General features: G+C 45.9%; 1 protein-coding gene and 1 long non-coding RNA gene across 2 annotated transcripts; both read right to left on the bottom strand.

Annotated features, from left to right (window-relative positions):
• Positions 1 to 381: 381 nt before the first annotated feature.
• Positions 382 to 11,933, bottom strand: LOC148128448 (vomeronasal type-2 receptor 1-like). Its single transcript, XM_087949083.1, has 7 exons — positions 11,573 to 11,933; positions 7,574 to 7,795; positions 7,193 to 7,437; positions 6,470 to 6,758; positions 4,584 to 5,377; positions 429 to 501; positions 382 to 387 (listed from the first exon to the last, which is right to left on the bottom strand). Exons 3-7 carry the CDS (start codon positions 7,405 to 7,407, stop codon positions 382 to 384), a joined length of 1,377 nt encoding a protein of 458 aa, XP_087805209.1. The 5' UTR covers positions 7,408 to 7,437; positions 7,574 to 7,795; positions 11,573 to 11,933.
• An 8,636-nt stretch (positions 11,934 to 20,569) lies between these two features.
• On the bottom strand, positions 20,570 to 26,761 carry LOC148128447 (uncharacterized). The gene is made up of 3 exons (XR_015746398.1): positions 26,323 to 26,761; positions 25,041 to 25,169; positions 20,570 to 22,425 (listed from the first exon to the last, which is right to left on the bottom strand). It is a non-coding gene; the product is annotated as an uncharacterized LOC148128447 (long non-coding RNA).
• Between the last annotated feature and the right edge of the window lie 725 nt (positions 26,762 to 27,486).

The following is a 27,486-nucleotide window of genomic DNA, read 5'->3' as shown; positions in this document are numbered from 1 at the left end:
TGCCGCCTTCGTTGCTCTTCTGGGCACAAGGAGCAAACAACCAGAAGCTACTAGGACACATTCCCAGCCCTTGTGGGATTCTCACCCGTTTGATGGAGACCCTTAATTGTACGTGGTCCACAAAATGGAACAATACCGATGCCTCCCAAGCAGCCTAAGGGAAAAATCCGGTTTCTACTGCCCAGATTCAATTCTCGGTGAAGGTCAACCACCTTTGGGGAATAGCATCAGCCCTCTTGAAATGGGACCTCAGGCTTTGGAAAATGGAGAGAAGACACCAAACTTTCTCCTACCTTGTTGAGCAACTTTAGCCGTGAAAGAACATCTTTGTCGATATAAAGTCTCTGTCTTTCAAAATACGCCAGAGTCTCTCTCCTGGGATCATCCCTGGGAAGAACAAGAAGCCCAAATGGCAGATCTGCTGCTACCTCTCCATTTGGGTCCATGTAGAGTTTAATCCGAAATATTGACAAACTCATTCTTCTCCAGGAAAGGATGGAACTAGAATGGGAACATGCAGCAATTTTAAAAGCAGAAAACTTTGTTTCTTATCCCAGACGCTTTTTCAATATTTAATCTTTCTTCTGTAGTTGTCTAATTTACAGACATGCTTCATTAGGAAAATGGGTGTTACCACTATCTTACAAGTGAAGGGAAAAAGTTCACAAAAATTTGTCGATCATATTTTGACAATATAGATTTTGACAAAATATAGTTGAACAACAGAAAAAGGAGATTTATGAACTCCTGAAAGCAACAGGTTGGTTATCAGAAACACGGATTTGTCAAGAAGAAAATTGTCAGGGTGATCCTCTCCCAGGAAGCCCAGACAGGAAACCTGAGCTAGGCCCACTTCGCTGTAATGCTGCACTGACAGGATTTGGGGAGCCAGAAAGTACAAATCTCCCACCGACCCTTTTTTATGCAGCTGTAGGTGTCCTCCTCTTATCTGCTTCTTCCCCAGGCAGAATCTCTCCTCCACCCCCAAAAGTCATTCCCTCCTATCACTGCCCTTTCTAAATGGGTTGTGGGAAAGGGGGGATATAACTTATGTGCTCTATGCAAGTCATCCTCACATATTATTTCATTTCCCAAATACATTATGGAAATACTGCTGATATAACTCGATCTCAGGAAAGAGTAACAAACAATTTTGTGATGTGATCAGAAACCCAGTTAAGTGAGGGGTGGATGGTATGATAATTAAGTGGATAAAAACTGATTTAAAAATGGTACTCAAATAATCTTTAGTTTTTTTAATCTTTGTCATGAAAGTGGGATGATACAACATTTTGTCGTTAAGTCATCAATTTTTCTATGTTGTCATTAATATAATAGGGTTGATAAATTGCTATTATACAAGATTTATAACAATTCTCAGGCAAATATACTTTTATGTTATTTAAACATTACCAACTTTCCAGAAAAATATTTATGATTTCCTCCTAGAAACAACTGTATGACTAAAAAGCAATAGAAAACTATCTGGGTTTTAGGATTTGATAAATTATAGTATCTCATACAAGAACATTAATGATGCACTGGATGAAGGATTGTGCCAAGCTTGATAAGTATGTAAGGGACCCAGTTTGGTCTACTGGTTAAGCCCCAAGTAGAAAGCAAGAGGATGTGAGTTCAAGTCCCGCCTTGGTCATGAAGCAGGCTGGGGGATTTGGGGCCAGTCTCTCAGCCCAACTCAACTCACAGGGTTGTTGTTGTGGGGAAAATGAACACACAACTACTCATTGGTACTCAGCCCCGTGGCTTCTGCAGGGAAGGGCTTTTAAGGATGGGGGATGAGTTAGTGCACTTAGTGAACTCAAACAAGGTCTCAAAGATCTGGAAATCCAACAAGATGGGGCTGCTCTTCCCAAGAATGTTTATTTGAGCAGCCTTTAGAGCAACGAGATATTTATATCGAATAACCCTGCCAAGAGTCCAAAGGGAATTAACCTCCGAGAGCTGCAACGGAGTTCCCAGAGCCGTTTCAGGGGTCCGATACAAAGAAAGAGCGCCTGAGCTGAGACTGGGGCCCTGAGGACAAGGGGCCACTCGAACTGCAGCTCACGCAGAGGTGGTATTCAACCGGTTCTCACCGGCTCAGGTGAACCGGTGGTCACCCCTGGTTGGCCACACCCCCGAACCGGGTCGCCCGCTTGTCCCAGTCGCTCTCCTAGTTTCCCTACCACGTGGTGGCTGTGGCGCAGATCGGGCTGTTGCACACGCGCACTGTGTGTGCAGCCGTGCGTGTACTACTGATGCAGTGTGCACGTGGAGCAGCCCTGGGACATCTGCCTGCCTGCCCGCCCTCCCAGATTACGTTTTCTTAATTCTCCCAGCGGATGCGCCTCTTCCAGCCCAGCCTGGCCCAGCCAGCCAGCAGGTGGGTGCACGGTTGTCCCGGGTCTTCTCGCCCCCCTTGTGGCGATATGCCTGCAGGAGCCCCTCGGGCCAGCTGAGCTGGGAGCCGCCATTCCCAGGCTTCTACACTCCCGTGCTTGGTCAACGCCTCTTCACCTTGCCTGAAATGGCTGGCCCTGCCCCTCACCCTCCCCTCCCTCGCCTGGCCTGAGAAGGTAAGGGGGACGGTGGGGGATAGCGAAGAGGCCGGGTCCCTATCTTCCCCTCTCTCTTCCCTACTCTCTGTGTGTGTGTGTGTGTGTGTGTGAGACAGAGAGAGAGAGAGAGAAGAGGGGGGGCAAGAGAAGAAAGAAAGAAAGCAAGAAAGAAAGAGGGAGAGAAAGAGAGAAAGAAAGAGAGGGAGAATGGAGAAAGTGAATGAGATATATGGATGGATAGATAAATACATGGAAGGAGGGGGAGGGAGGGAGAGAGAAAAAAGGAGAGGAAGGAAGGACACAAACCCTGGCTTCAGAAGACTCTTTGAAGCAACACAACAATCTAGGGCTGGCATGCAACGAATCTCGGAGGTCATCTAGTCCAACCCCTGCTCCAGCAGGAGATCCTTACAGAATCAAAGAATAGCAGGGTTAGAAAGCTCTCTCTGTGTGTGTGTGTGTGTGTGTGTGTGTGTGTGTGTGTGCATGTGTGTTTGTGTGTTTGTGTTTATGGTTGTCAAAACTCCAAAAACAGGACAAGTAGCTCTGGGGAGATCAGTCATAAATTAGAACACTTGCTAAGTAACCGGCCATTAAGCGAGGACCAATTGTATTTGGTTTGCCAGTCACATGGCCACCTGGCCAAGCCCACTCAGTCACATGGCCACCAAGCCACGCCCATCTGGTCACGTGACCACCAAGCCACGCCCACAAATTCAAGCCATGCCCACAGAACCAGTAGTAAAAAAAAATTTGAATCCCACCAGTGAGTTCACAGCCTGCTATGCGGCATCTCCTATCAGGACTCAGGGATTCACTTTGTGACGCCTCTCCTAATAAAATATCTGGGAAATACGGAACTCTTTTACGTGCAACTGCAGTTATCAGATCAGTAGGAAGGAGTTTCTCTGAATGGGGCCAAATTCTGTTCTGCTGTAATGCAAAATTATGTATTTATTTATTTAGGACATTTATATTGCCACATATTCGCACATGACTCAGCATTAGGCAGACTCTAACTGCCCATTGACTGTCGTTTATTTTTATTTTTCTCCATTATTATTATTATTTATTGTAATGCTGGTCTCTGACTGTACTAAAAGTGGACTGGATGAAGGAGGAAGCTGTGTTGGAGACATTTGCCATCTTGAGTTATGTGTAAATAAATACATGTTTATGAAAACAATCTCAAAATCGTACTTGACTGCAACCTGAAACTGAGTCTTGAGAGAAGACAAGGAGGAGATTATGAGAGCAGCTTCTCCAACTTACAAAATCTCTCAGTTGGACAAGGGAGGATTCAACACTCTTCCAATGACTGAAAGAGGTGTTGGGAGTAGTTAAAACCCTCCCCTCTCCTAGGAAAATGAAATATTTTAGGATATACTAAAAAGGGAGAATATATTTCCCCTAAAAAGAAAAGTAGAAACTCAGAGAGGCTGAAACTCCGCCCCCCCTCCCACCTTTGCTAATGGACCATTACTCTGGCCTAGGCCAGTTTATTTTACATAACAAAGATCTACTCCAGGTAAAGCTATATAGGAATTGCCCAAAGCCATCACCATCATCCAGCGAGGCTCAACCAAGCCTGGGACTCAGGACAGCCTACAGAGTTGCCCCTGCATGGCCCCATGGGAGCCTGACAACCGATCAGAATACAAGCTCCAATTCAAATCCCAACAGAGGGCATCAAACAGTTGCACTCTCAGCATCTCAGCCCTTCTTTCCTCAACCAAGGCATGTGCTCCTGTCCACCATTAAACCATCTTCCAAGCAGTCACCATGTTTCCAGCGTCTTTCTTCCCCACTTGGAACTGAACCCAGAAGGAGATTACTTCCAACAGAGGCTAGACAGAAACTTCAGATCTGCTCCCTGTTATTCCGGAGCGTCAGACAGGAGCAATTAGATGGTGCAAATCTCTTGACCTTTTGCAGCACAAGAAGTTTGAGATGTTCCCCTCCTTCTCCTTTGGGTTCCTTCTCAAAGGATCTCAGATTAATGGATCCCTATCGGGACCCCCATACCTGCCACGGCTGCAGCCTCGGAGCCCCCAACCTCTTTTCTCCCTCCTTCCTTCCCCTCCTCGATCTGGAGGAATAGCGGCATTCATGGCCTGGGCCAGAGTCTGAATGATACTGTAGCGATGAGGGTCATTTATGATCCGTTTCCTGTTCCTTTTCTCCTGGGTCTCCAGTGGGGCTTTCTGGGTGCATCTTCTGCGGCCTTTGACAGAAAAGACGTGCTTGGAAAGGGAACAGCGAAAATAATGATCTTGAAACGGATCTTCCACAAAGAAATGGGGTTCAAAGGCAGCATCTGTTGGCCTTTTTTTTGACAGATAACCAAAATTCAAAATACTATGGATGTATTTCAGAAGTCTGTCCTTCTTTATTGTATACGCTGAAAAACTTGTGAGGATCCAGACTTTCCCTTCAATGGGTCCTGGCAAATGCATAAGTGCTTCATGGAAAGGAAAAATTCTGTTCCAGATGGAAATAAATTCTATGAAGTGGACAAAGACGTTGATTTGTCTCCACTTAGAGAGGGCCTCCCTGAGGGGTGCTGTTTGTCCAGTTGTTGTGAATCGTTGTGATATAACCACACAAATTCCATTCCTGACAAGCATCGGAGGGAAAGTCCTCATGAAATTATCTCCCTTTTCTGTGTCTGAAGCAAAGAGGCCAATCAGGGTCCATCTGAAATGGAGGAGCAGCTGGACAATTGCTGGGTATTGGAATCCTTCTTTGGGGAGCATCTGGTGGAAAAAAGGGAATCTCCTTTTATCACTCAGAGCCTCTGAAGGAATTAGAGCAGTGATCTGAAAAAGTAATGAAGAATGCTGTGTTATAATGTGGTCCAGATCAACTCCAAAATATTACTTATTGACAAACCCAATTTTGTTTTGATGAATATATAAGAATAGTTTGTTCCTTAGTCATGGTTTAAAATATTTAAGACAGAATATTAACAAGATTGTCTATAAAAATGGAACGCAAAATCATATTAAACAAAAAAAAAAAAACAATAAAAAAATGCAATGTAAATTTCTGTGTCACCCATACAATTCCAACAATTAGATTCAAATTTGCAGATGTTAGATAAAATGTCTGGATCTAAGATATAGGGCTGTATTATATGCTATTTTTGAGTACTAAAACCTCTTTCTCAGCTTCTATATCCCAAATTCTTTGTGAAGCAATTTTTCAGCTTCTTCTCTAGATGTACAAGAGCACAACTGCTAACAGAATAGTTATGAGTACATGAAATGGATACATATAAGAAAAATAAAAAGAAATAGTAGGACAGTGACGGTAGGCACATTGGTGCGCTTATGCACGCCCCTACAGACCTCTTAGGAAAGGGGTGAGGTCAATCGTAGACAGTTGTACAATCCAATAAGTCTTTAATTGAAATTTTGTCTGTTTTGGGACTATATGTCTGTTTCATCACTTTAATTTTAACCCAATAATTATATACCCTGAATTTATACAAAGCAGAAATTGTGTAAATTAACAATTATCTATGAGGGCAGGAGCTGAACTCCTTTTATCCATCCCAAAGATACTCTTCTTGGTCTGAATATTTTTATACATAGACAGGACTATTGCCAACTTGATTCCAATTGGATAAGGCAGATATTATTGATATGTGAAAATGAACATGCTAATGGAGGACCTCAAAACCTGGATAGTTTTTCAATAGTAGAATATTCAGTAGAATATCCTCTAGGGACCTTATGGCTCTTCAGGCCTTTAATGGTCAATTTGAAGATGAACATAATAGACTAAAACATCGTTGATATGTTCCCTAATATTCTGAAAAGCTGCTCTTGAATTCTATGAAGATATTGGATCTGTTGTTCATCCCCACCACCCCACTCACCTTACCAGATAGAGAAAAACACACAAACCTGTGGGACTTTGTAGGTGCCTACAAACATTGACATCTGGATGGAGATGTCCCTGGCAGCTGCATCAATCAGAGCCAGGAGGTTGTCCTTCCTCCCACAGCCGTAGTTGGGGACATTGGATTCTCCAGTGGAGAGCATGTCCAGCAAGGCATCTGAAGTGCGGAAGGTGCTTCCATAGTTGTCATGGATGTTGTAACCAAGTGTGAGATTGTGCAGGAGCTGGGAATTCTTGCTGACCATTTGAATAGCAAAAATTGATTCTAGGGTATTTGTTAGATCAGAACTCTTCCTATTGAAAAACAATATTCATGTTATTATATTCAATAGCAACAACAAATGTTTTTAAAATATATAATCCTTCACAAACCTACTAAGCCTTAGGCCAACATTGATCCAAATCGAATGATCAATTATGCAAATGAGAGAGGCAACTACAATTGTTTCAGTCACTACTTAAACAAAGGTCATTATTCAAGTGATGAACTCAGGAATGAACTGAGAAAGGAAAATCATCTGGATTTCATTCAGGTTTTTTAAAAACTCCATCTTTGGATTTTACTCTCTTCCACAAAGTAAGGCAAAAAGGGAAGCCATGGAAATCAAAATCATTCAGGAAATTAGACAGGTCCTGAGGTACAAAAATAAGTGACATAAGAAGAAAAGAAGGAGAGTGTTAGAATTGCACATGGAGGGAGTGCAACTCCATCACCCTGCATGACTTACGAAGAAGAAGGTATAGGAGGGCTGTTGAAAGGCCACATTATAGGCGACACATATGTTTCAGTTGTGACCACACCAATGAGATGGTCTCCAGGCCTGTAAAAGCTCCATGGATTGTACCCATCCTGGTGCTCCAAACTCAATGGGCATTTCCTTCTCAGCTTCCCACAGACTGATGGGGACACCAGCAGCAGAAGCAGAAGCAGGAGGTCCATCATTCATGGCATTAATCAATCCACTTCCTGTTTCTAACACAAACAACAGGAACAGTTGGAAAAATTCAAAGACTCTGAGAAGTGCCAGTGGCTTTCCTGATCTAAACAGAGAACCACTCAGTTTCATCTGCAAAGGAGAGAAAGGTGCAATCAAGAGCAGAGCCTGTACCTGTCCCAAAACTTGGTCCCAGAGAGCTTCACCCAAGGAATTTATCCTTTTCTGATATAAGATCCTTTTCATGTGGCTTCAATCTGATGTCTACATCGAAGTCTAAAACTGGAGATATAGCATCACAGGTCTCAAAGGCCCAGATGGTCATAATTACAGTGAGAAGCAACTTCTCCTCTTGGGATCCTGAACTTTTTCTGGGCTCCATCTGCAGAGGAGAGGCTGGAATAAACCATGTTAGTAAAAATTACAGATATACCCCTGGGGTCACTGTTTTGTTGTGGTTGTGGTCCTTCCTCCCAGTCAGGGCAAGTCCAGAAAGTGATGCTGGGGAAGAGAATTCAGCACCCAGGGAATTGACTTCTGCTGTCCTTCAACATGGCCTCTTGTCTCCAGAGATTGCTGGGGAAGGTCACCCAGAGCTATGGAGTTTGGTGCCACTTCTAAGTTAATGCCATTTAACTGTAGTGTTGCCTGTCTTCTAATGACAATCGGCACCCTTGAACTCTGCCCAAGGTTAAGAGTAGACCCTGTTTGGAATTCTGTTTTATGTCATAATCCCATATATTGATCTTAATTGCAGCCGGTTTTAAAATTGCTTGTACCTGAAATGAAATTTCATTTCCCATCTTTTCTAGCAATATTAATTTTGAGATTAAAGCTCATTAAGAAGCAGGAAAGTGACAACTTGTGGACTAGATCATTGGGTAAATAGGGAGAAAATTATAGAATGGATGGAATTTTTTATTTTTATTTTCTTGTCATTCCTGTGTTATCTTACCATGTTCCTATAATACACCAAGATTCTTTATATTTTGATTTTTCTTAGTTTTTTAAATAAAGAATGGACTGTAAGTTCTGCAGGTGCTATCTATCCATCCCTATCTTTCTTTCTTCTTTCTTTCTTTCTTTCTTTCTTTCTTTCTTTCTTTCTTTCTTTCTTTCTTTCTTTCTTTCTTTCTTTCTTTCTTTCTTTCTTTCTTTCTTTCTTTCTTTCTTTCTTTCTATCTATCTATCTATCTATCTTTCTCTTTTTCTCTATCTATCTATCTATCTATCATCTATCATCTATCTATCTATCTATCATCTATCTATCTATCTATCATCTATCTATCTATCTATCTATCTATCTATCTATCTATCTATCTATCTATCTATCTATCTATCTATCATCTATCTATCTATCTATCTATCTATCTATCTACCTATCTATCTATCTATCTATCTATCTACCTACCTACCTACCTACCTACCTACCTACCTACCGTGTTTCTCACAAAATAAGGCCAGGCCTTTTTTTTTTTTTTGACCCCGAATAAATGGCTAGTCCGTCTTTTCGTGGGTGACTCCCCCACCTAGAGGGGCCCATATGCACGTACCTCTCCATGAGGCTGTTTCTATCGGCTGACAAAAGCTCCCTCGAAGGCAGACTCCCCAGCCGCTTCAGGGCGAGTCATGGCTGCCCGTGTCCCCTCGCCATTAGGCAGTGTCTTTCGGGCGATGGAAGCTCCCCAAGGGCAGTCACCAGCCACTTCGATCGGCCGGTAGAAGCGGTCTCGGGGCAAGCGCACACGCACAGTCCCCTCGCCGGGAGGCCGCTTCTATCAGCCGATCAAAGTGGCCAGTGACTGCCCTTGGGGAGCTTCCATCGCCCGAGAGACACTGCCTAAAGGCGAGGGGACACGGGCAGCCACGCCTCATCCCGAAGCGGCTGGGGACTCTGCCTTCGGGGAGCTTCTATCGGCTGATGTTCTATCGGTAGATCGGGGTATTCTAGCCTAGGCTACCTGCAGGGCACTCCTAAAGGCAACTTTTCTCCCCCCCCCCCCGCCCTTCCCCCCATTTCTCTTCACCTCATGTAGTTCTAACGAACGATGTGAGAAATGGCGGGGAAACGCATAGGCCTAAATTTTGGGAGTGGGGCTTAATTTCACCTCATGCCTAGAAATCATGCTGGGCCTATTGGTGGAGGCCCTATTGTTGGAGAAACACGGTATATATCTATCTATCTATCTATCTATCTATCTATCTATCTATCTATCTATCTATCTATCTATCTCTATATCTATCTATCTATCTATCATCTATCTATCTATCTATCTCTATCTATCTACTCACTCATATCTACTTATCTCATCTCTATCTATCTATCTATCTATCTATCTATCTATCTATCTATCTATCTATCTATCTATCTATCTATCTATCATCTATCTACTATCTATCTCTATCTATCTTCTATCTATCTTCTATCTTCTATCTACTCTTCATCTATCTCTATCTATCTATCTATCTTCTATCTATCTATCTATCCATCTATCTATCTATCTATCTATCTATCTATCTATTATCTATCTATCTATCTATCTATCTATCTATCTATCTATCTATATCTATCTATCTATCTCTATCTATCTATATCTATCTATCTATCTATCTATCTATCTATCTATCTATCTATCTATCTATCTATCTATCTATCTATCTATCTATCTATCTATCTATCTATCTATCTATCTATCTATCTATCTATCTATATCTATCTATATCTATCTCTATCTATCTATCTATATCTATCTATCTATATCTATCTATCTATCTATCTATCTATCTATCTATCTATCTATCTATCTATCCATATCTATCTATCTATCTATCTATCTATCTATATCTATCTATCTATCTATCTATCTATCTATCTATCTATCTATCTATCTATCTATCTATCTATCTATCTATCTATCTATCTATCTATCTATCTATCTATCTATCTATCTATCTAAATATCTATCCATCCATCCATCCATCCATCCAATTTACTGGCCACCCATCTTATCACAGGGAAACCCTACAAAGATGGCGGTGATGCCCACAGTGTGGTGGATGGTGCAACCTGATTTCTAGCGACAGGATTTCTGGAGATCTGGTGGCTCTTCCTCTGTTGTGGGGATCTTCTATTTGGGGGGAGGGACCCCTCTGACCTTCCCAATTTCTGGGGCTGAGACTTTCTATCCCCAAAAAGGTGCTGTTGGAACTCCTTTGTTCCTGGTTTATTGGCATCCGTTGTTCAGGGAGGATGTTTCTTCACTGGGGGAGACATTAATATGGACTTCTTGGCCCAGAAGGGGAACCGGGGGGCTGAGTGGGAGGGGGAACTGAAGGGACAGGCAGGCCCACCCTGGCAGGGAGGAGCAGAGGAAGGCCCGTATCCCAGGTCCACCGCTTGGAAGTTCTCCCCCTGAACCTCCCTCAGATTCTGCTCTCAGGGCCTGCAGACCAGATCCTGGGTGGCTCCGGGTTCAAGCTGTGGCTTTTCAGGGCCAGGTTGATGTGCAATGAGACTCTCTTCTCCTCCAGGAGGTTCCCAGCCATGTCTGACCGAAGCCGGGTGAGGCCCAGAGGGGAGGAAGCCCACCCCAACTTCTGGGTTTGTCCCAGGGAGACCCCAGAGGAGGGAGGAGGGGGGCTATGGTCATCCAGGGTTTCTCACCGGCCTTGAGGAGGCTCCATGTGGACCTCTGGCTTCTCTCAGGGGGCTGCGAGGACCCCGGCCTGGTCAAGCATGTTGTGTGAATGGGGTCCTCGCCAGAAGAAAAGGGTCCCCAATACAGGTAGTCCTCAACTTATGACCACAACTGAGCCCAACATTTCTGTTGTTAAGTGAGACATCCATCAAGTGAGTTTTGCCCCATTTGATGGCCTTTCTTGCCACAGTCATTAAATGAATCATTGCAGTTGATAAGTTAGGAACCCGGTCATTAAGTGAATTTGGCTTCCCCATTGACTTTGCTTGTCAGAAGGTTGTAAAAGGGGATCACAATGGCCCTGGGACGTTGGTGCCATTATAAACATGAAACTGTGGCCAAGCACCTGAATTCTGATCTCTGCATTTGATGCTGCAAAGGTCATTAATTGTGAAAAATGGTCCTAAGTCCCATTTCTCAGTGCGGTTGTAACTTGGATCGGTCACTAAATGAATGGTTGGAAGTCGAGGCCTGCCTGTGTATCTCCTCTTGATCAGCTTCTCTCCCAGGAATTCATTTTCTTCCGAGTCCCCATCATCCACTGACTCCTCAGCCAACAGGTTCAACCTCCGGAAACAAACCATGGTTAAGAGGTGCAGGTGTGAATGCAGCCACTGGGGAAGAGACTGGGTTCAGTGGGTTGTGTGGATCCCACCAGAGGCAGTTGGGTGGGGTGGGAGTTCAATCCTGGGGGCCCTGAGTTCCAGTGCTGCCTAGGGCTCCAAGCCAGCTAGGAGGCTCTGGGCCAGCCGCTCTCTCGGAGCCCTGGGAAAGAGGCAATGGCAACCGCTTCTGAGCAGCCTGGCCAAGATCTCTGGGCCGGCTTCCCCTGGGGGCTTCTGGACAACCTTCCTGCCCAGCTGGCCAAGGCTGAGGGGCCTATTTGGGCCTGGCTTCCTCCTTGCCAGGTCAAGCGACCTCCAATGGGCTGGATTCGGGAGGGTTTGGCAGGGGGCTGTGCTGTGAGGAGGGGGCACAGAGGGGTCCTGCAGTGTCAGGGGGTCTGCAGGGGTCTGCCCCCCCAGTGAGGGCAGGGAGGGAAGGGGGCTGGGGGAGAGGGAGGCAGGGGGAGCCCCCACCCCATCTGGTCTGGGCAGCTCAGGTGCTGTCTGGGAGGAGCCTGGATTGGCTGGAGCGCTCTGAGGGAGGGTGGAGCCCAGGTGAGCCTGGCCCTGCAGGGGTGGGCTGGTGGGCTGCAGGGGGAGGGAGGTCAGCCTGGGCCCCTGCTGCCAATTTCCCCTGGGGCAGCCAGGTGCTTCTTCCTCCTCCTGCTCTGGGAAGTGGGGCGCCCCATGGAGGGGCTCCCTCTGGCCTTGCTGGGCAGGTGGGGGAACTTCTGCATGGGGGCCCAGGGCAGGGGGAGCAAATGGGGGAGGGATCCCCAGGTTGCATCTCTTGCCAAGGATCCGAGTCTGGTGTGCCAGCTTTGCACCTGGCAGGTGGGGGCTGCTGTTCCCTCAGGTGTGAAGCCCACCAGCTCCTGGTCCCGGCCAGAAGGAAGGGCCGAGGCTGGAGGAGAGTCTCTTGATCCTTTCAGAAGTCAGGAAACAGCTTTCCGGGTGAAAGGAGACCCCAAAATCAGGGAGGTCAGACTGAAGCCCCAGAGCTCTGCCCCCGAATCTCTACCTGTGCCTGAGCTCATTTCCCTCAGAACCCGAAGGGGCTTCAGGCCGTTTCTTTCCCAGGGAGGCAGAGGAGGAAGATGGATGGATGGAGGGAAAAGAGGCAGGAGGGGAATCGGGTGGAAGGAGGAGGAGGAGGAGGAGGAGGCCGGGAGAAACTTCCCTGCAGCTCTGCCAGGACTTATCAGGGAATCCTCCTCTTCCCTCCCTCCTGTGACGGTTTCGCTCTTTCCTGGGCAGAGGGTCCTTGATTTTCAATGTTCTGTTTAGTGACCATTCAACACCACAGTGGCACTAAAAAGTGACTTAGGGCCCCTTTCCACACCTTGCGGCCCTGGCAGCCTCCCTGGGGTCCCAGGATTTACATTTAAACAACTGTCTCACACTTATGAAGGCCACAGTGTCCTGGGAGGGTGTCACGTGATCCCCTTTTGACCTTCGGCGAGCAAAGTCAGTGGAGAAGCAGATATGCCTAAGAACCATCTGGCTCACTTAACGTCTGCAGCTATTTAAGCAAACGGCCAGAAATGTCATAAAGTGGGTCAAAGCCCACTTAACAGACATCTCCCTGGGCAACACGAGTGTTGGGGCTCCATGGGGTCGTAAGTGGAGGACTCCCTGCCTCATCGTCTTTCCTTCCTGGAGGTCTCAGGGCTGCCTTTGAGGCCGCCTCAAGGGCTTCTCCAGGCTGCCTTGTGTTGGGCGCCCACCTCTCTTCTTGCCAGGCCCCCAAGAAAGGGGTTGGGGGCACCTGGAGGCCCCAGGTCTTCTGGTTGTGGGGATGCAGCACTTATAGTGGGCTCTGCGGCCCCTTTGGCCTCCCCACCTCCGAGGCTCTGAAGGTGCCCTTGGGGGTCCCTGTGTCCCAGGTCTCCAGTCGTTGGGGGGTTTCACTCCCATGCACCCCTTGGCCCAGGAGGGAGAACTGGGGGTCTGAGACAGGAGGGGGGAGCGGAGGAGATGGGGGCAGGGGGGGCAGGAAGCACCAGCCACCCAGGGCAGCCCCATCGCCCAGAGCAGGAGGAGGAGGATCCCTGCAGGCTGGGAGAGGAGGAGAGGCTCCCACCCAGGCGGCCCAGGGGGGAAGGGGAGCTCCAGAGCCAGAGAGGGAGGCAGAACTGGCCGGACTTCTCCCCAGCCGCCTCCTCAGGTGGTTTCCTGGCTGTGTGGCTGGGAAGGTCAGCCCCACCGTGGTTGTCCAGCCCCTCCTTAGGAACCTCCAGGTGGGATGAACCCTCCACCTTCCCAGGGAGGCCATTCCATGCCTGCAGGTCTCTGCAGGTCCTGGCTGGTCTTTTCCCCCCTCTTGGAGACCCCTGGAGAACTGGGCTCATGGCAGGCGATTCAAGGAGGGAAGAGCTCAGTCTTGGATTCAGGAAGTGCCACTCAGAAAGTGTCACCTTAGATATTCCCCCCAGGTTGCTTTCTTGGGGTGGGTGGATGCTTTCCAGGTGACAAAGGTCTAATGGAGGAATGCCAGTCGTCTTCATTGGCAAGTGTGGGATGAAGGGCAACAGGCACCAGCGGTTCTGATCAAGCTGGCTAACAAGATGCCCCCGAGGAGGTTTCCCCAACTGGAAACGACCCCCCTCAACTCCTGAATTTGGCCACCCGGTTCTGCTCTGGACATTGGATCCCTCCCCACTTTTAAGCAATGGCTTTGATGAGAGGAGGGAGGGAAGGAATCTTAGAATTTAAGAGGGATTTCTGTTGCATTGTGGGAAGGAAGACTGGAGACCCAGTTGATCTTTTATTCTCTTTATTCTCTGTAGAACAGAACACCGGTGAAACTGCGGCAGCCTTTTTTATAGCGGGCTGCTCGCGGCTCGCGGCCAATGATGGCTCTTCAAATTTCCCGTTGTCTGGACCGACCTATCCAAGGTGAGTATGCAAATACATAACACCCCTCCCCATGTGGTCCAGTCCAACCAATCAGGCCTTTTCCTATGTTACGTAGTCACGTAAATAGGTGGGGCTCTTATGGGTTCGACTGGACCTGCGCAATTCAGTCGTGGTTTTGTCTCCGGACTGTTCGGACGGGTTCGCTGTTTCTCCCGTTCTCTTCCGTGGAGCCTCCTGGAAGGTAGAGTCAGCCATGCTGCTCCCGTCTGGCCTTTCCGGGCTGGTCGAGTCGGCTCAGCTGCTCCCGCCAGGAGTGGCTTCTTGATGGTTCTCCGAAGCCTGCTCCAGTCTTTCAAAGTTGTCTTCTTCTTCTATGGTTTCAGGGACGTGTTTGCGATTTCCGATCGGGGCTACTGTTAGTATTGGTTGTTGTATTGTTGTTAGGGTTTGTTTTGTTACTTCTCGTACTTGTGGAGGGTCTCCCCCTCCCCTCTCATTTGTGTTTGAGGGGTCTCCCCCCTCTCTGGTTTGGTTATTTTTGTGTAATATTTGAGATGATTCCTGTGTTTGTGTAAGTTCTTCCCATTCTTCCCTTTGATTGTTAGTGTTTCTCAGTGTGGCCCTTGATCTGACTTGGTCTATGTGTCTCCTCCAGCTCTTTCCGTCCTCTGTCTCTACCCTGTATGACCGGGGTCCTGTTATTTGGGTTATTGTTGCCGGTATCCACAATGGTTCCCCCGTGAGGTTTTTTGCATAGACTAGGTCCCCTGTTTTGAAGGTGCGGCACTTACTGGAGGAGTCTGTTGGCTTTTCAGGGCTATATGTGGGGTGTAGTCTGTCTAGGTTAGATCTTAGTTTTCTTCCCATTAATAGTTCTGCTGGGCTTTTATTTGTTGTAGTGTTTGGTGTAATGTGCTGTATAGTTAGTAGCTTATATATCTTTTCCTGTATATCTCCAGTTCCCAATTTGTGTAGTGTTTCCTTAGTATAACGGACCATGCGTTCCGCCCGTTTGTTCGTAGCTGGCCGACCCAGTGCTGTTAGTGCGTGCCTTATCCCTTGTTTGGCTAGGAACCTCTCAAAAGTTAGTGCCGTGAATTGCCGTCCTTTGTCAGATACAACTAAATCTGGCAATCCATGTGTTGTAAAAAGCTTCCTTAGTTGTCTAATAACAGCTTCTGTTGTGGTTGAGTGCATAATGCTTATCTCTAGCCAATTTGAGTAAGCGTCTACTACTATTAAGAATGTGTGTCCTTTAGTTGGTCCTGCAAAATCAATGTGTATTCTAGACCATGGGCCCCTAGGTGTTTCCCAGTCGAGTGCAGGTGCAGAAGGGGGTGCAGGTCTAGCTTCTTGGCATCGTTTGCACGTTGCTACCCATTCCCCAATATCCTTATCCATCCCTGGCCACCATACATACCTCCTAGCCAGGGACTTCATTCTGACAATACCCGGGTGACCCTCATGCAATAATTCAAGTATTCGTTCCTTCAATATGTCCGGTATGATCACCCTATCCCCCCATAGTACACATCCTTTTAAGATAGATAGTTCTGTTTGTCTAGTCTGAAACGGTTTAACAGTCTCATCACTTGTGGTCTCTGGCCACCCTTTACCTACCCAATTTAAAATCCGCGCCAGGTTTCTGTCTCTCACGGTTTCCCTAGCAATGTCTGTTGCTGTTATGGGTAGGTTTGCCAATGTCTCGATTTGCAGGGTTGATGTGGTTGGTGCAGGATCATCTTCTAACTCAGGTAGGGGGGAACGGCTCAGGGCATCAGCGTGTGTTATGTTCTTTCCTGGTCGGTAGATCAAGTTGTAGTTATATGCTGCGAGGAATTCGGACCACCTCGTCATCCGCGGTGACAGTATGTTAGGTGTAGCTTTGTTTCCTGCGAGGATTCCTAAAAGAGGTTTGTGGTCTGTGACAAGTGAAAAGTTTCTGCCATAGATGTACTCATGGAACCTTTTTACTCCTGTTATTGCGGCCAATGCCTCTCTATCTAATTGACTGTAATTCCGCTCCGTTTTTGATAGAGTTTTTGAATAGAATGTGATAGGTGCTTCTTTTCCATTGGGTAATATGTGGCTGAGTATGGCACCGATGCCAAATGGTGACGCATCGCACGTTAATGTTAGTGGCAGGGTTTCGCTGTATTGTATTAGCACACAGTCTGATGTAAGTAAGTCTTTGATTCCCTGGAATGCTGTTTCTTCTCGTCGCCCCCAGGTCCATGTAGCTTTCTTATCAAGCAACCTATGTAGTGGTTCCGCTACCGTTGCTTTTTGTGGCAAAAATACATTGTAAAAATTAATAAGTCCCAAAAAGGCTTGTAAATCTGTTTTATTTTCGGGTCTGGGAGCTTCCTTTATTGCTCTGATTTTGTTTTCAGTGGGGTGGATCCCTTCTTTGTCTATGAGGTATCCCAGGAATTCAACCTTATCAGTGGCTAATTGGCACTTCTCTTTTTTAACTTTAAGTCCCGCCTCTTTAAATTTTCATAAGACCTCCGTCAGGCGGTCTTTCAGTTGTTCTTTGTCCCTGGCTGATACTAATACGTCGTCAAAGTATGGTACCACCCCCTTTATTCCTTGTAATAGGCGTTCCATTAAGCTCTGGAATACCCGGGCCCACACTAACTCCAAATTGCAGTCTGTTGCATTTGAATGCCCCGCTGTGGGTCACAATTGTTTGTGCTTCCACTGTTTCTCGGTCAACTGGCAATTGTTGGTAGGCTTGTGCAAGGTCCAATTTCGCGAAGATTCTACCTCCCCCAAAAGAATGTAATAAGTGCTGTACCACCGGAACTGGGTATGCGCTTTGTTGTAGCGCATGGTTGAGGGTTGCCTTGTAGTCTCCGCAGATACGTACGGACCCATCTGGTTTAATAGGAGTAACAATTGGGGTATCCCACCTTCGTCGCCAGTGTTATGTTGTGGGAAGGAAGACTCGAGACCCAGTTGATCTTTTATTCTCTTTATTCTCTGTAGAACTGAACACTGGTGAAACCGTGGAAGCCTTTTTTATAGCAGGCTGCTCGCGGCTTGCGGCCAATGATGGCTCTTCAAATTTCCCGCCGTCCGGACCAACCTATCCAAGGTGACTATGCAAATACATAACAATTTCTAATACCAGAGAAGACTGAAGGGGCCATTCAGGCCTTGGATTTTGGGTGCGTCCATGAAGTTGCCTGTGTCAAAAGGGATTAAAATGAGGATTTATTTTAAACTGTCCACCTGGAAATGGACTGAAATGAGTCTTGCAGGAGTGATGTGTCCACTTTTGAGAGAAACCTCTCAAGGGGGAAAGGGGCCATGAGGGCAGGAGGGCCAGAGCCTGAAATTATGCAGGGACAATCAAGGTCTAAATCTTGGGGCAAGCCAAGAATTCTCCACATTCAGGGCTTCCTGGCTCAGGACAGGACATAATTCTGCATTATTCCTTGTATTTTTCCATTCACTGGACTGGTTTCCAAGGTGGCGGCTGGAAAACTTCCTGGGGAGCCAAGAGGGAGGAAGAAATAAATCCCCAGCCTTTCCCTTCATCATAGGGGGGAAGAGGCTCCTCTGCAGGGCTGGGAATGAGCCCGTGAAGAAGGACTCGGCTCCAAGTTTCAGAGCTCCAGATTTGGAAATTCATCTGTGGGAAGCAAATATGCTTTTCTTGCTGAAAGGAAACAAGGCTGAGATGTGGTCAGCTGAGAAGGAGCAATCCTGGCTACTTCATGCCCAGGTTTCCTGCCCTCCTGAAAGGGCTCCCTGCAGATGGAGACCCTCAGTGGGCTCAGGGTCCCTTCCCAGAGAGCCAACCCTCCCCCGGGTCTCAGGCTGGGTCTCCTCTACGCTTTTCTGGGGAGCATTGGGCTTTTTCGGGGAGGAGTCAATGCCCCCCTGAAATGGGGGAAGCAAGGGGAAGCGGTTCCAAGGCAGCAGCTGCATCAAACCAAAACAATCCCCAAAATTGGTCACCAGGAAGTTGCAGCCTGGGAATGAAAACCAACCTGATAGCAATCTGTCCGTCCATGAAGGTCCTGCAGTGAAGATGGGAGACAACCTTCCTTCCTCCCTGGACCTTCCCCTCATCCACCCAGGGTCCCCACCCAAATCACCCCGGATAAAAAGACCCTGGTTGCAACTGGAGCCATGTCGGATCTCCTGCTTGGCCAGGACACGGAGGGTGCAATGGCTCAATGGGTGGCCTTTCTTTTTGCCCATCTTCAAGGAGGTTAATACCTCCAACCCTGCACCTGTGTGAGGCTGGGGGGTCTCTTCTCCCACCCCACCCCACCCCATTCCGCTGCTTTCCTGGCTGGGGGCTGGAGGGTCCCCTCGCTCTGGCAAAAACCCCAGGGGCCCTTGGCAACAGAGTGAGGCTCCGTGGAAGCAGCAACCCAGGAGAGGCAGCCGGTTGCCAGGATGGCGGCTGGCTTTGCCCCCTCCGATCTGATTCCCGGTGGTCCTGGGGGCCTTGGGAGGAGATCCCGGGGGTCCCTCTTGGAAGGAAGCCAGGGGGAAGGGGGAAAGGCTGGGGAGGGGCAGCCTTTCCTCCTTGGGGCTGCGAGAGAGGCCAGGGGTCCTGGCAAGGCTCTCTCCCCAGAGGAGGACCAAGAATGTCAGCCTTTTCTCCGTGTTTTTATGGGGGGGATTCAAGGATGGACTCTCCTGTCCCTCCAGCCGTCCCCTGAGGAGCAGGCCGGAAGCCCTCGATCCCCCATGGACCAGGGGAAGAGGCTGCCTTCAGAAGTGGGGGGGGGGGCTCTGTCCCTGGAGGTCTTCCAGGAAGGCCTGGTCACTCCTTTGCATGGAATGGTCTGGGGTCTTTTGCTTGGGCAGGGGGTTGGACTAGATGACCCCCAAGGTCCCTTCCGGCTCCATTCTGATGGGATCTTAAGGGCAGGAGCCTCTTTGTCAAAAATGGCTCTGAGGACAACATGGAGTCCTCCACTTACAAACATCTGTTTGGTGACTGAAGTTACAATGGCACTCAGGAAAGTGACTTATGACCAGTCTTCACACTAACGACCATTCCAGCACCCCATAGTCACGTGACAAAAACTCAGACATGTATTTATGACACTTGCAGTACCTTGGGGTCATTGGAGTCACTGGAAGATTTGCTTAATGACCGCATGATTTAACTAAACACCACACTCATTTGCTTCACAACCGAGGCAAAAAAGTTGGTAAAATGAGACAGAACTTACTTAGCAACAAAAATTGTGGTCATAAGTGGAGGATTGTTTTTATTGCCTTATAGTTCCTTGAAATTTATCTCCAGAGACGTTCAGGATCTCTTAGTCAGAATATTCACCTTTCTTCTCCCCACTTCTGCTCGCTTCCAGGGAGCCTGGAGCAAAGTCCTTGGTAGGACTTATTTCTGGGGCTTCCAGGGCTGGAAGCACCCTGAGATGACTGAGGTGAACCCCCAGGTGAATCCTTCAAGGGTTGCACTGCTTCCCACCTTGGAGAGAAAGAGAGAGAGAGAGAGAGACCCTCTTTCCTCTGGTGGAGTTTGAGATGCCCCCAAACTCCTGCTTGCAACTATTCACACGGTGCAGCCACAATGAGCCCAATTTCGTCAGGATGCAGCCTGACTATCCCATGGGGCTTCTCCTCCTTCCGCATCTTCTGGACTCCGGTCTCAACTAGCTCAAGCATTGGGGAAAAGAACCGACTTTAATCAGGGGATAGAGAGAGGATGGTGGATCTCATGGAGAAGCTTCTTTCACAGGACAGAAGCAGCTATGGGAAAGGGGTGCTAACTAGGTCTCCTTGAATGAGAACATCTAAGCAAAAGGCCCTGGAAGCCTCTGCCTTCTCTGGCTTGGTGGGATGGCCAATGGCTCTCATGGACATTGTCAAACAACATAATTGGAGCTTGGCTCCCACACCAGCCATCTTACCATTTTTCCTATTCATTCTCTCATAGATACACTATTAGCTGCTCTCAGTATGAATAAGGTGTCAAATTCATTGGCAGTGGCGGAATAACAAATTCCTCTGAATGATTTTCAGAGTTCCCTTTAGCAAGATTTATTGAGATGAAGAGAGTTGCAAGGATTACAGTCATTCAAACATTTCCCATTGAAAAATGTAGGCATGATTTTTTTGATTCCTGCACACTATCTAAGTTGAAATAATTAGTGTCTATTTTGAGATAAAAGGAAATTTTACAATTCTTTAAATGTCATGGTGTTATGTCTTATGTTTTTACATTTGTTCTGGCTGTAAGCTGCTCCTTTGTGTTCAGCTCTGGCCTCAGAAGGATAATGTAGCACTTGGGGATGAAGATGCAGCCCAGCAGACCAGCACTGGAGGCCAGGATGGAGAAGACCTGCACAGCCACCATGTGTTTCCCTTTGGTGCTCAGGTAGGTGGGCACAAAAGTCACCCAGACACTGCAGAAGACCAGCATGCTGAAGGTGATCAGCTTGGCTTCGTTGAAGGCCCCGGGCAGATTCCTTGCCAGGAAAGCCACCGTGAAGCAGATGACAGCTAGGAAGCCCATGTAGCTGAGGGTGACGTAGAACATGACAACGGCCCCTTCGTTGCATTGCAGGATGATCTCTCCAGGCTGGGAGAGGAGGTCAGAGTCAGGGAAGGGGGGAGAAACTCCCAGCCAGATGGAGCAGTTGAGCACTTGGACAGAAGAAGAAGAAAGAATGATGGAGTTGGCCAAGCTCTTTCCCAACCATCTCTTTGCTCGGTTTCCTGGTTTTGTGGCCAGGAAGGCCAGCACCACCGTGATGGTTTTGGCCAAGAGAGAAGAAACAGCAACTGAGAAGATGATGCTGAAGACTGTTTGTCGGAGAAGGCAGGTGGCTTTCCTTGGTTGACCAATGAAGAGAGAAGAAGACAAGAAGCAAAGCAGGAGGGAGACCAGGAGGATGTAGGAGAGGTCCCGGTTGTTGGCTTTGACAAGGGAGTTTCTCGGTATTTCATGAAGATGGTTAAGGCAAGGCCTGTGGTTAGGAAGAAGAGTAGGGCAAAAGAGACCAGGATGATGCCCAGGTGTTCTTCGTAAGACAGGAAGGTTATAACTTTCGGGATACATTGGACTCTGTGTTGATTTGGATATTTATCATCAGGACACTTGGTGCATTTTCCTGTATCTGAGAAAGTCAAAAAGCAATATTTCTTTAATTATCTGTCATTTTACCTTTCTAGAAATACCTTTGTTGGAGAACAGCTGATAACAGGGAGAATTTCTGAGATGTATTGGGTAAGAATTCCACGGGGGGGATAAGAAAATATCACTTTCTGAAATCTGTATAGGTAAGTTGTATGAAATTTGGGGAAGTCCTAGGACCTAAAGCAATCCCTGTCTTCTCTTAAGAAGCTTCATAGGAACCTACATTATTACAGGTAAATAATGAATCTGATCATCTTTCTAGGCAAACGTCCTGGGTCCTTCCAGGTGGCATTTCTCAGTATTCTGAACCCAGAGGATGCCTATCCTATGAAATCTAGATGGCTGGTAGAGAAATGTCGCTTCACAAATAGCCTGAAATGGCTACCAGGAGCAGCTCTAACATGGGTGCAATGTGGTGCCCCTTAACTGCCCACACCAGGTCTCTCCATCCAGGAATCGGTTGCTCTCCTCTCATTGGATATTGACAAGATCCTTGATGCAGTTCAGAGGGAGTTTCTGAAGTGGCATCTAAGAAGGTTTCCACATTCTTCTGTCCATTGGATTACAGTCGTAATCTCTGACCAAAGGGCTTCCTTGTATGAAATTAGATAGGTCTAAATGTATTGATACCAAAGATGCTATTCAGCAGGTTCTGACCAGTTTTGGAGAACCGATAGCAGAAATTTTAAGTAGCTCGGAGATCTGGCAAATATTACCTCTGACTGGAGTATCCTTTCCTGCCACACCCACCAAGCCACGCCCACCAAGCCATGCCCACCAAGCCACGCCCACAGAACTGGTGGTAAAAAAATTGAAACCCACCACTGATTGATAGCATTTCGGGAGAGCAAGCATGTAATTAATGCACAGGTGATACTGAATCCATGAGGTAGGATTAATAAAATTAGAATGAAAGTTGTTATGAAAAATTTATATATAGTAATGATGGGATATAAAGAAATAATATATTTTAAAAGGGATTTCCATGTTAATCTCAACTAGATATTTTACACTGACAAACTAATAAGAATTTGCTTGTTTCTTTATGCAAATGATAGATTGCCTGACTCCCAGTATTTCTAGATTGCTTGTTATTCAAAAAGATAAAATGAGTCCTAAAGGGTCCCCAAAGCCCCCCTGTAGCCCCCTATCCCCCCCAGGAGGGGCTCAGCCTCCCTCTGCTCAAGAGCCTGCAGGGCAGCCTGACTTTTGTGGCTTTTGGAAGACCAGTCAGGGTGGGAGCCATCCGGAGCAGAAGCCCTGAAGGGTCTTGGGGTAAACGGAGGCCATCTTACACCATCCATACAGACCAGCTTCGTACATATTCAGCTTTACCTTTGGGCTTGTATTTTAACATGTCTTCTCTGGTGCAATGTGAATTTTTCTTTGAATTTTTGGGATGCCTATTTTGGGGCGTCTTTTTTTACTCTTCTACAAATGTGTCAGATTTGAGGGTCTATTTTATTTATTAGAGCTCTAGATTCCCCTCCTGGAAAGCTGTGGTCTTCCTCTTCCAAGAACCAGCAGATGAACTGATTTCCTTCCTACTCTCTAGATTTACCCAGAGGTTCAAGCACTGAACTAGCTTCCTGCACCTTCTTATTTTTATTAGTCCTCTATTTTCTATGCTTTTTGTGAGTTCTCTTTCAACCTAATCACAATTCTGTATTAAGGATTCCCCCTCCCCTTTGAACCATTGCTGGGTTTATTTTTGGTTGGGGCTCTGGTTCCTATTTCGTTGTTTAACAACAACAACAATAACAAAAACAAACAAACAAACTCAAAAAGCCCAAAAGCTCTCCATCTCTGATCCTTCAAGAAGATATTTCTCCTTATGGCAGTTGATGACCTTAATTGCTTGATAAAACTTTTTATGCATCAATTTTGGGGGATGACATGACGAAAATCTGTTTCAGATGGGAAAAAGCAATGGACATAAGTCAATTCCTCTAATTTCAAAGATTTTCCTAGAAAGGTTAAAATGGACACATCCAAATTAAGAAGCAAAAAAAATTGTTTTCCCTGGAAAATTTGTCCAATCTGCCTTGCTTTTCTTTCTCTTCCTAGCTCTAATTTAAGGTCTTTGGGTTATTCATTGCCTTAGATAAGAAACTGTGCATTTCGACAATAAACAAGGAAACAGTTAAGCTTCAATGTGTCTTTCAACATGTACTTTCATCAAAATGATCTGGATGAATCCATTTCCACCAGGCCTTCTATCTTCATTGGTGTCACCCACCTTCCTGAGTGGAGAAGGTCCCCTCCGGACAAGGAATGCAGTCATAGCAGCAAACTGGCTCTCCTTCTCGAGCCTTCTTTACAAATCCAGGAGGACAACTTTCCACACATCTGGACTGAGGCAGGGACTGAGTAGAAAAAGAAGGAATGCCAGAGCAAGTGTGTTAATACTCACCATCCATGGAAAATGGAGGTAGACATGGACATTAGCCCATTAGCATCTAGTCTTGTCTTAGATAAATTATGAAATCTCTCTCTAGTTCCAAATGGTTGTAGGAGACACAACTACAGACAGGTTCTTCATTTACTGTAGTTCCTGCCTTTTGCTTCTGACGTATCACATAGCAAGAAAGGACTTTTCCATGTAATAAAGTTTGGAGGGATGGAATCGAAAACAGATGTAAGCATTAAGTGTTTGTCGGTTCTTCCTAATGACCCTATTAACATGTACTCCTCCCTTCTTTATGAAGCCATGATTTCAAAGTATGCTGATCTATTCCTATTAAATTTTAGAATTTATTACATTCAGAATACATTTTAGATTTATTACATTTTTGTATACCAGATTTATTAAAATAGAGAAAACCTGTAATGAAGAAAGAAACCTTTGACCAGCAGAACAAGTAAAGATTTCTTCTTCTGGAGAATCTTCCCTCTGACAGTCCCAAAACAGTCTCCCAGTAACATACGAAGGAAAAATTTAGGCTATCAACTTTAAACTGAATGTTCTTTGTTTTATGCATATTTATTTGTTCAGTTCATGTAGCTGCCACGCTGGTGAAACAAGCATAAAACAAATTCTTTATTTTCTAGGACTGTAGTGAGAAGAGGTGGAGGTGAGGTCATGAGAACGTGTCCCTCAAAATGTTGAATAATATTGAAGCCTGCAAATCAGTCAAGAAAACAATCAATTCCCACATTCAATTCTCACTGAAGGTCATCCACCATGGCCTTTAGGCTTAGCAGACTTGAAATGGTCCCTGAGACTTTGGAAAACAGAGAAAAGGAGCCAATATTTCAGACACATTGTTGAGCAAGCTTACCTGTAAAAGAGCACTTTGGTTGACAATCAGAGCCTCTCTTTCAAAAGTCCCTGTGGCCTGGTAGACAAACTTCATATCTGGGAGAACCGCCCAGGTCCTGAGAAGAAGAGCTGCCGCTATATCTCCATTTTGGTCCAAGTATAAATTAAAGTTGGAAAGGTTGCAAAACTGATGCTTCGCCAGAAAGGGATGAAACTGAAATGAAAAGATTCAGAAATGTTAAAAGCAGAAATTCTGGGTTCTTATCTCGTGTGTCTTTTCACATTTTTCACATTTAAGGGGCATGCATAAGTGCACCATCATGCCTCCTGTCCCTGTCCTATTGTCCCCATTTAATCGTACCTATTTTCTGTATTCTTACTCATGTTTATACTTATACCTATTATCTTGTAAGCGATTGACAAATCAAATAAATAAATAAAAATTTGAATCTTTCTTGCACATGATTTGCAGGTATTCTTAGTTGGAAGAAGAGTTACTACTATCTTCAAAAGTGAGAAAGAAGGATTGAGCAAAAATGTGTCAATCATATTTATCAATATAAAGCAAAATGGACAAAAATTGTCAATTATATAGAACAGTGCAGAGCATCAGAACATAAATGAACAAACCAACCAATAAAGAGATTATTCATAAACTCCCTGAAAACTCCCTGTAATCTTCTGGTTTGGGGAGACCCCAACTCAAGTATCAGATCCCTCTGCAGGCACCACAAGGCTCTTTCCAGGAGAACTTTCTGAGGATCAGGAGTCTGGGAGCCCCTTCTCCAGCTTAACACAACCTCTCCGTTGGAGAAGGGAGGATGGAGTCCCGTTCCAGTCACTGAAAGACATTAGACAGGAGCTTAAGAGCGGCCCACTCTCTATTATTCCAGAGAGTGAGACATGGAAAAATAATCCAGTCACAGGATGGAGATTCTGGCTGAATGGGAGGGAAAATGTCTTAAAAGGAAGAAGCCATTTTAAAGCAGAGAAGTTTCGTCTCCCCTTCACTGATCCTTTTCCTGGAAAGACCAAGCAGCCTCAGTCAGAAAAAAGTGGGGTTCTGGAAGAGATGAGAGGTTGGGCTAGATAGTCACGGGGTATGAAGGTAAAGTTCAACAATGATAATCACAAACCCATAAAGCCAGGATTTCATTTGAAAATGCACATCTCCTTTTTACAATTAGCAGTGTTTAAATATATCTATCCTGATGCCCACTCTTTGGAATATTACCCCATGAATGATTAAACTGGTCAAAGCCTTTTCCCTTTTGTACCACAAAGAGGCTCAGATTGTTCTCTCCATCTCCTTTGGATACTTTCCCCAAAATAACTAAGTTGGATGGATCCATATTGGGACTCTTTACCTGCCATGGCTGCAGCCTTGGAGCCCCCAACCTCTCTTCGCCCTCCTTGCTTCTCCTTCTCAAAATGGAGGAATAGGCAGCATTCAAGGCCTGGGCCAGAGTGTTAAGGAAAGTGTACAGATAGGAGTGATTTTCGATCCGGATCCTGTTCCTTTTCCTTTGGGTCTCCAGTGGGGCTTTCTGGGTGCATCTTCTCCGGCCTTTGACAGAAAAGATGTGCTTGGAAAGAGAACAATGGAAATAGTGATCTTCAATCTGGGGTTCCAAAAATAAATAGGGTTCAAAACGATCATATTTCTCCTTGTATTTCGTATGAAAAGCCCAAAAACTATGGACATATCTCAAAAGTCTGGGCTTTGGAATTGACACATGACCCAGGACTGTCAAGATCCAAACTTTCCCTTCAACGGGTCCTGGCAAATGCCTGAGTGCAAAATAGAAAGGAATAATTTTGTCCACAAGGGAAACATTTTCTATGAAGTGGACGAAGACATTAACTTGTCTCCACCTGGAGAGGTCATCTCTGATGGGTGATGTGTGTCCAGTTGTTGAGAATTGTTGCGATATAACAACACAAATCCCATTCCTGACAAGCATTGGAGGGAAAGTCCTCATGAAATTCTCTCCCTTTTCTGTGTCTGGAGCAAAGAGGCCGATCAAGGTCCATCTGAAATGGAGGAGCAGTTGGATGATTGCTGGGTACTGGATCCCTTCTTTGGGGAGCAACTGGTGGAAAAAGGGGAAATTACTTTTATCACTCAGGGTCCCTGAAACAGGTTCAACACTGATCTGAAAAAGCAATGAGGAATGCTGTGTTATATTTGGAATTGGATCAAGTCCCAAATAGTAGATATTAGTAACTCCTTATTGGTTCTCATGAACATATTGGAATAATTTTTACTGATTAGCCATTAAGCCATATCAAAATGTGGAATGCAGAACACAGAACATTAATAAGTCTGTCTATAAAACAGGATGCAACAATAAATTAAGAATAAAACATGCACATCATTTCTGTATCACTCCTATAATTTATTACAATCAGACTCACATATCCGGATCTCAACTGAAGTGTTTGCTGTATTATATATACTTTTTAAAATTCTGACATCTTAGGGTATATATTATTTTAATATATGGATGCCAATAGGTCATTTGTATATT

This window comes from Notechis scutatus, unplaced genomic scaffold (assembly GCF_049901735.1).
Source record: "Notechis scutatus isolate UNSWTSFEM ecotype Mainland unplaced genomic scaffold, rNotScu1.2 NSCUSCF71, whole genome shotgun sequence".
In the NCBI taxonomy this organism is placed as follows: domain Eukaryota; kingdom Metazoa; phylum Chordata; class Lepidosauria; order Squamata; family Elapidae; genus Notechis; species Notechis scutatus.
The sequence above is the reverse complement of the archived record's forward strand: the minus strand, read 5'-3'. Positions and strand labels throughout refer to the sequence as shown.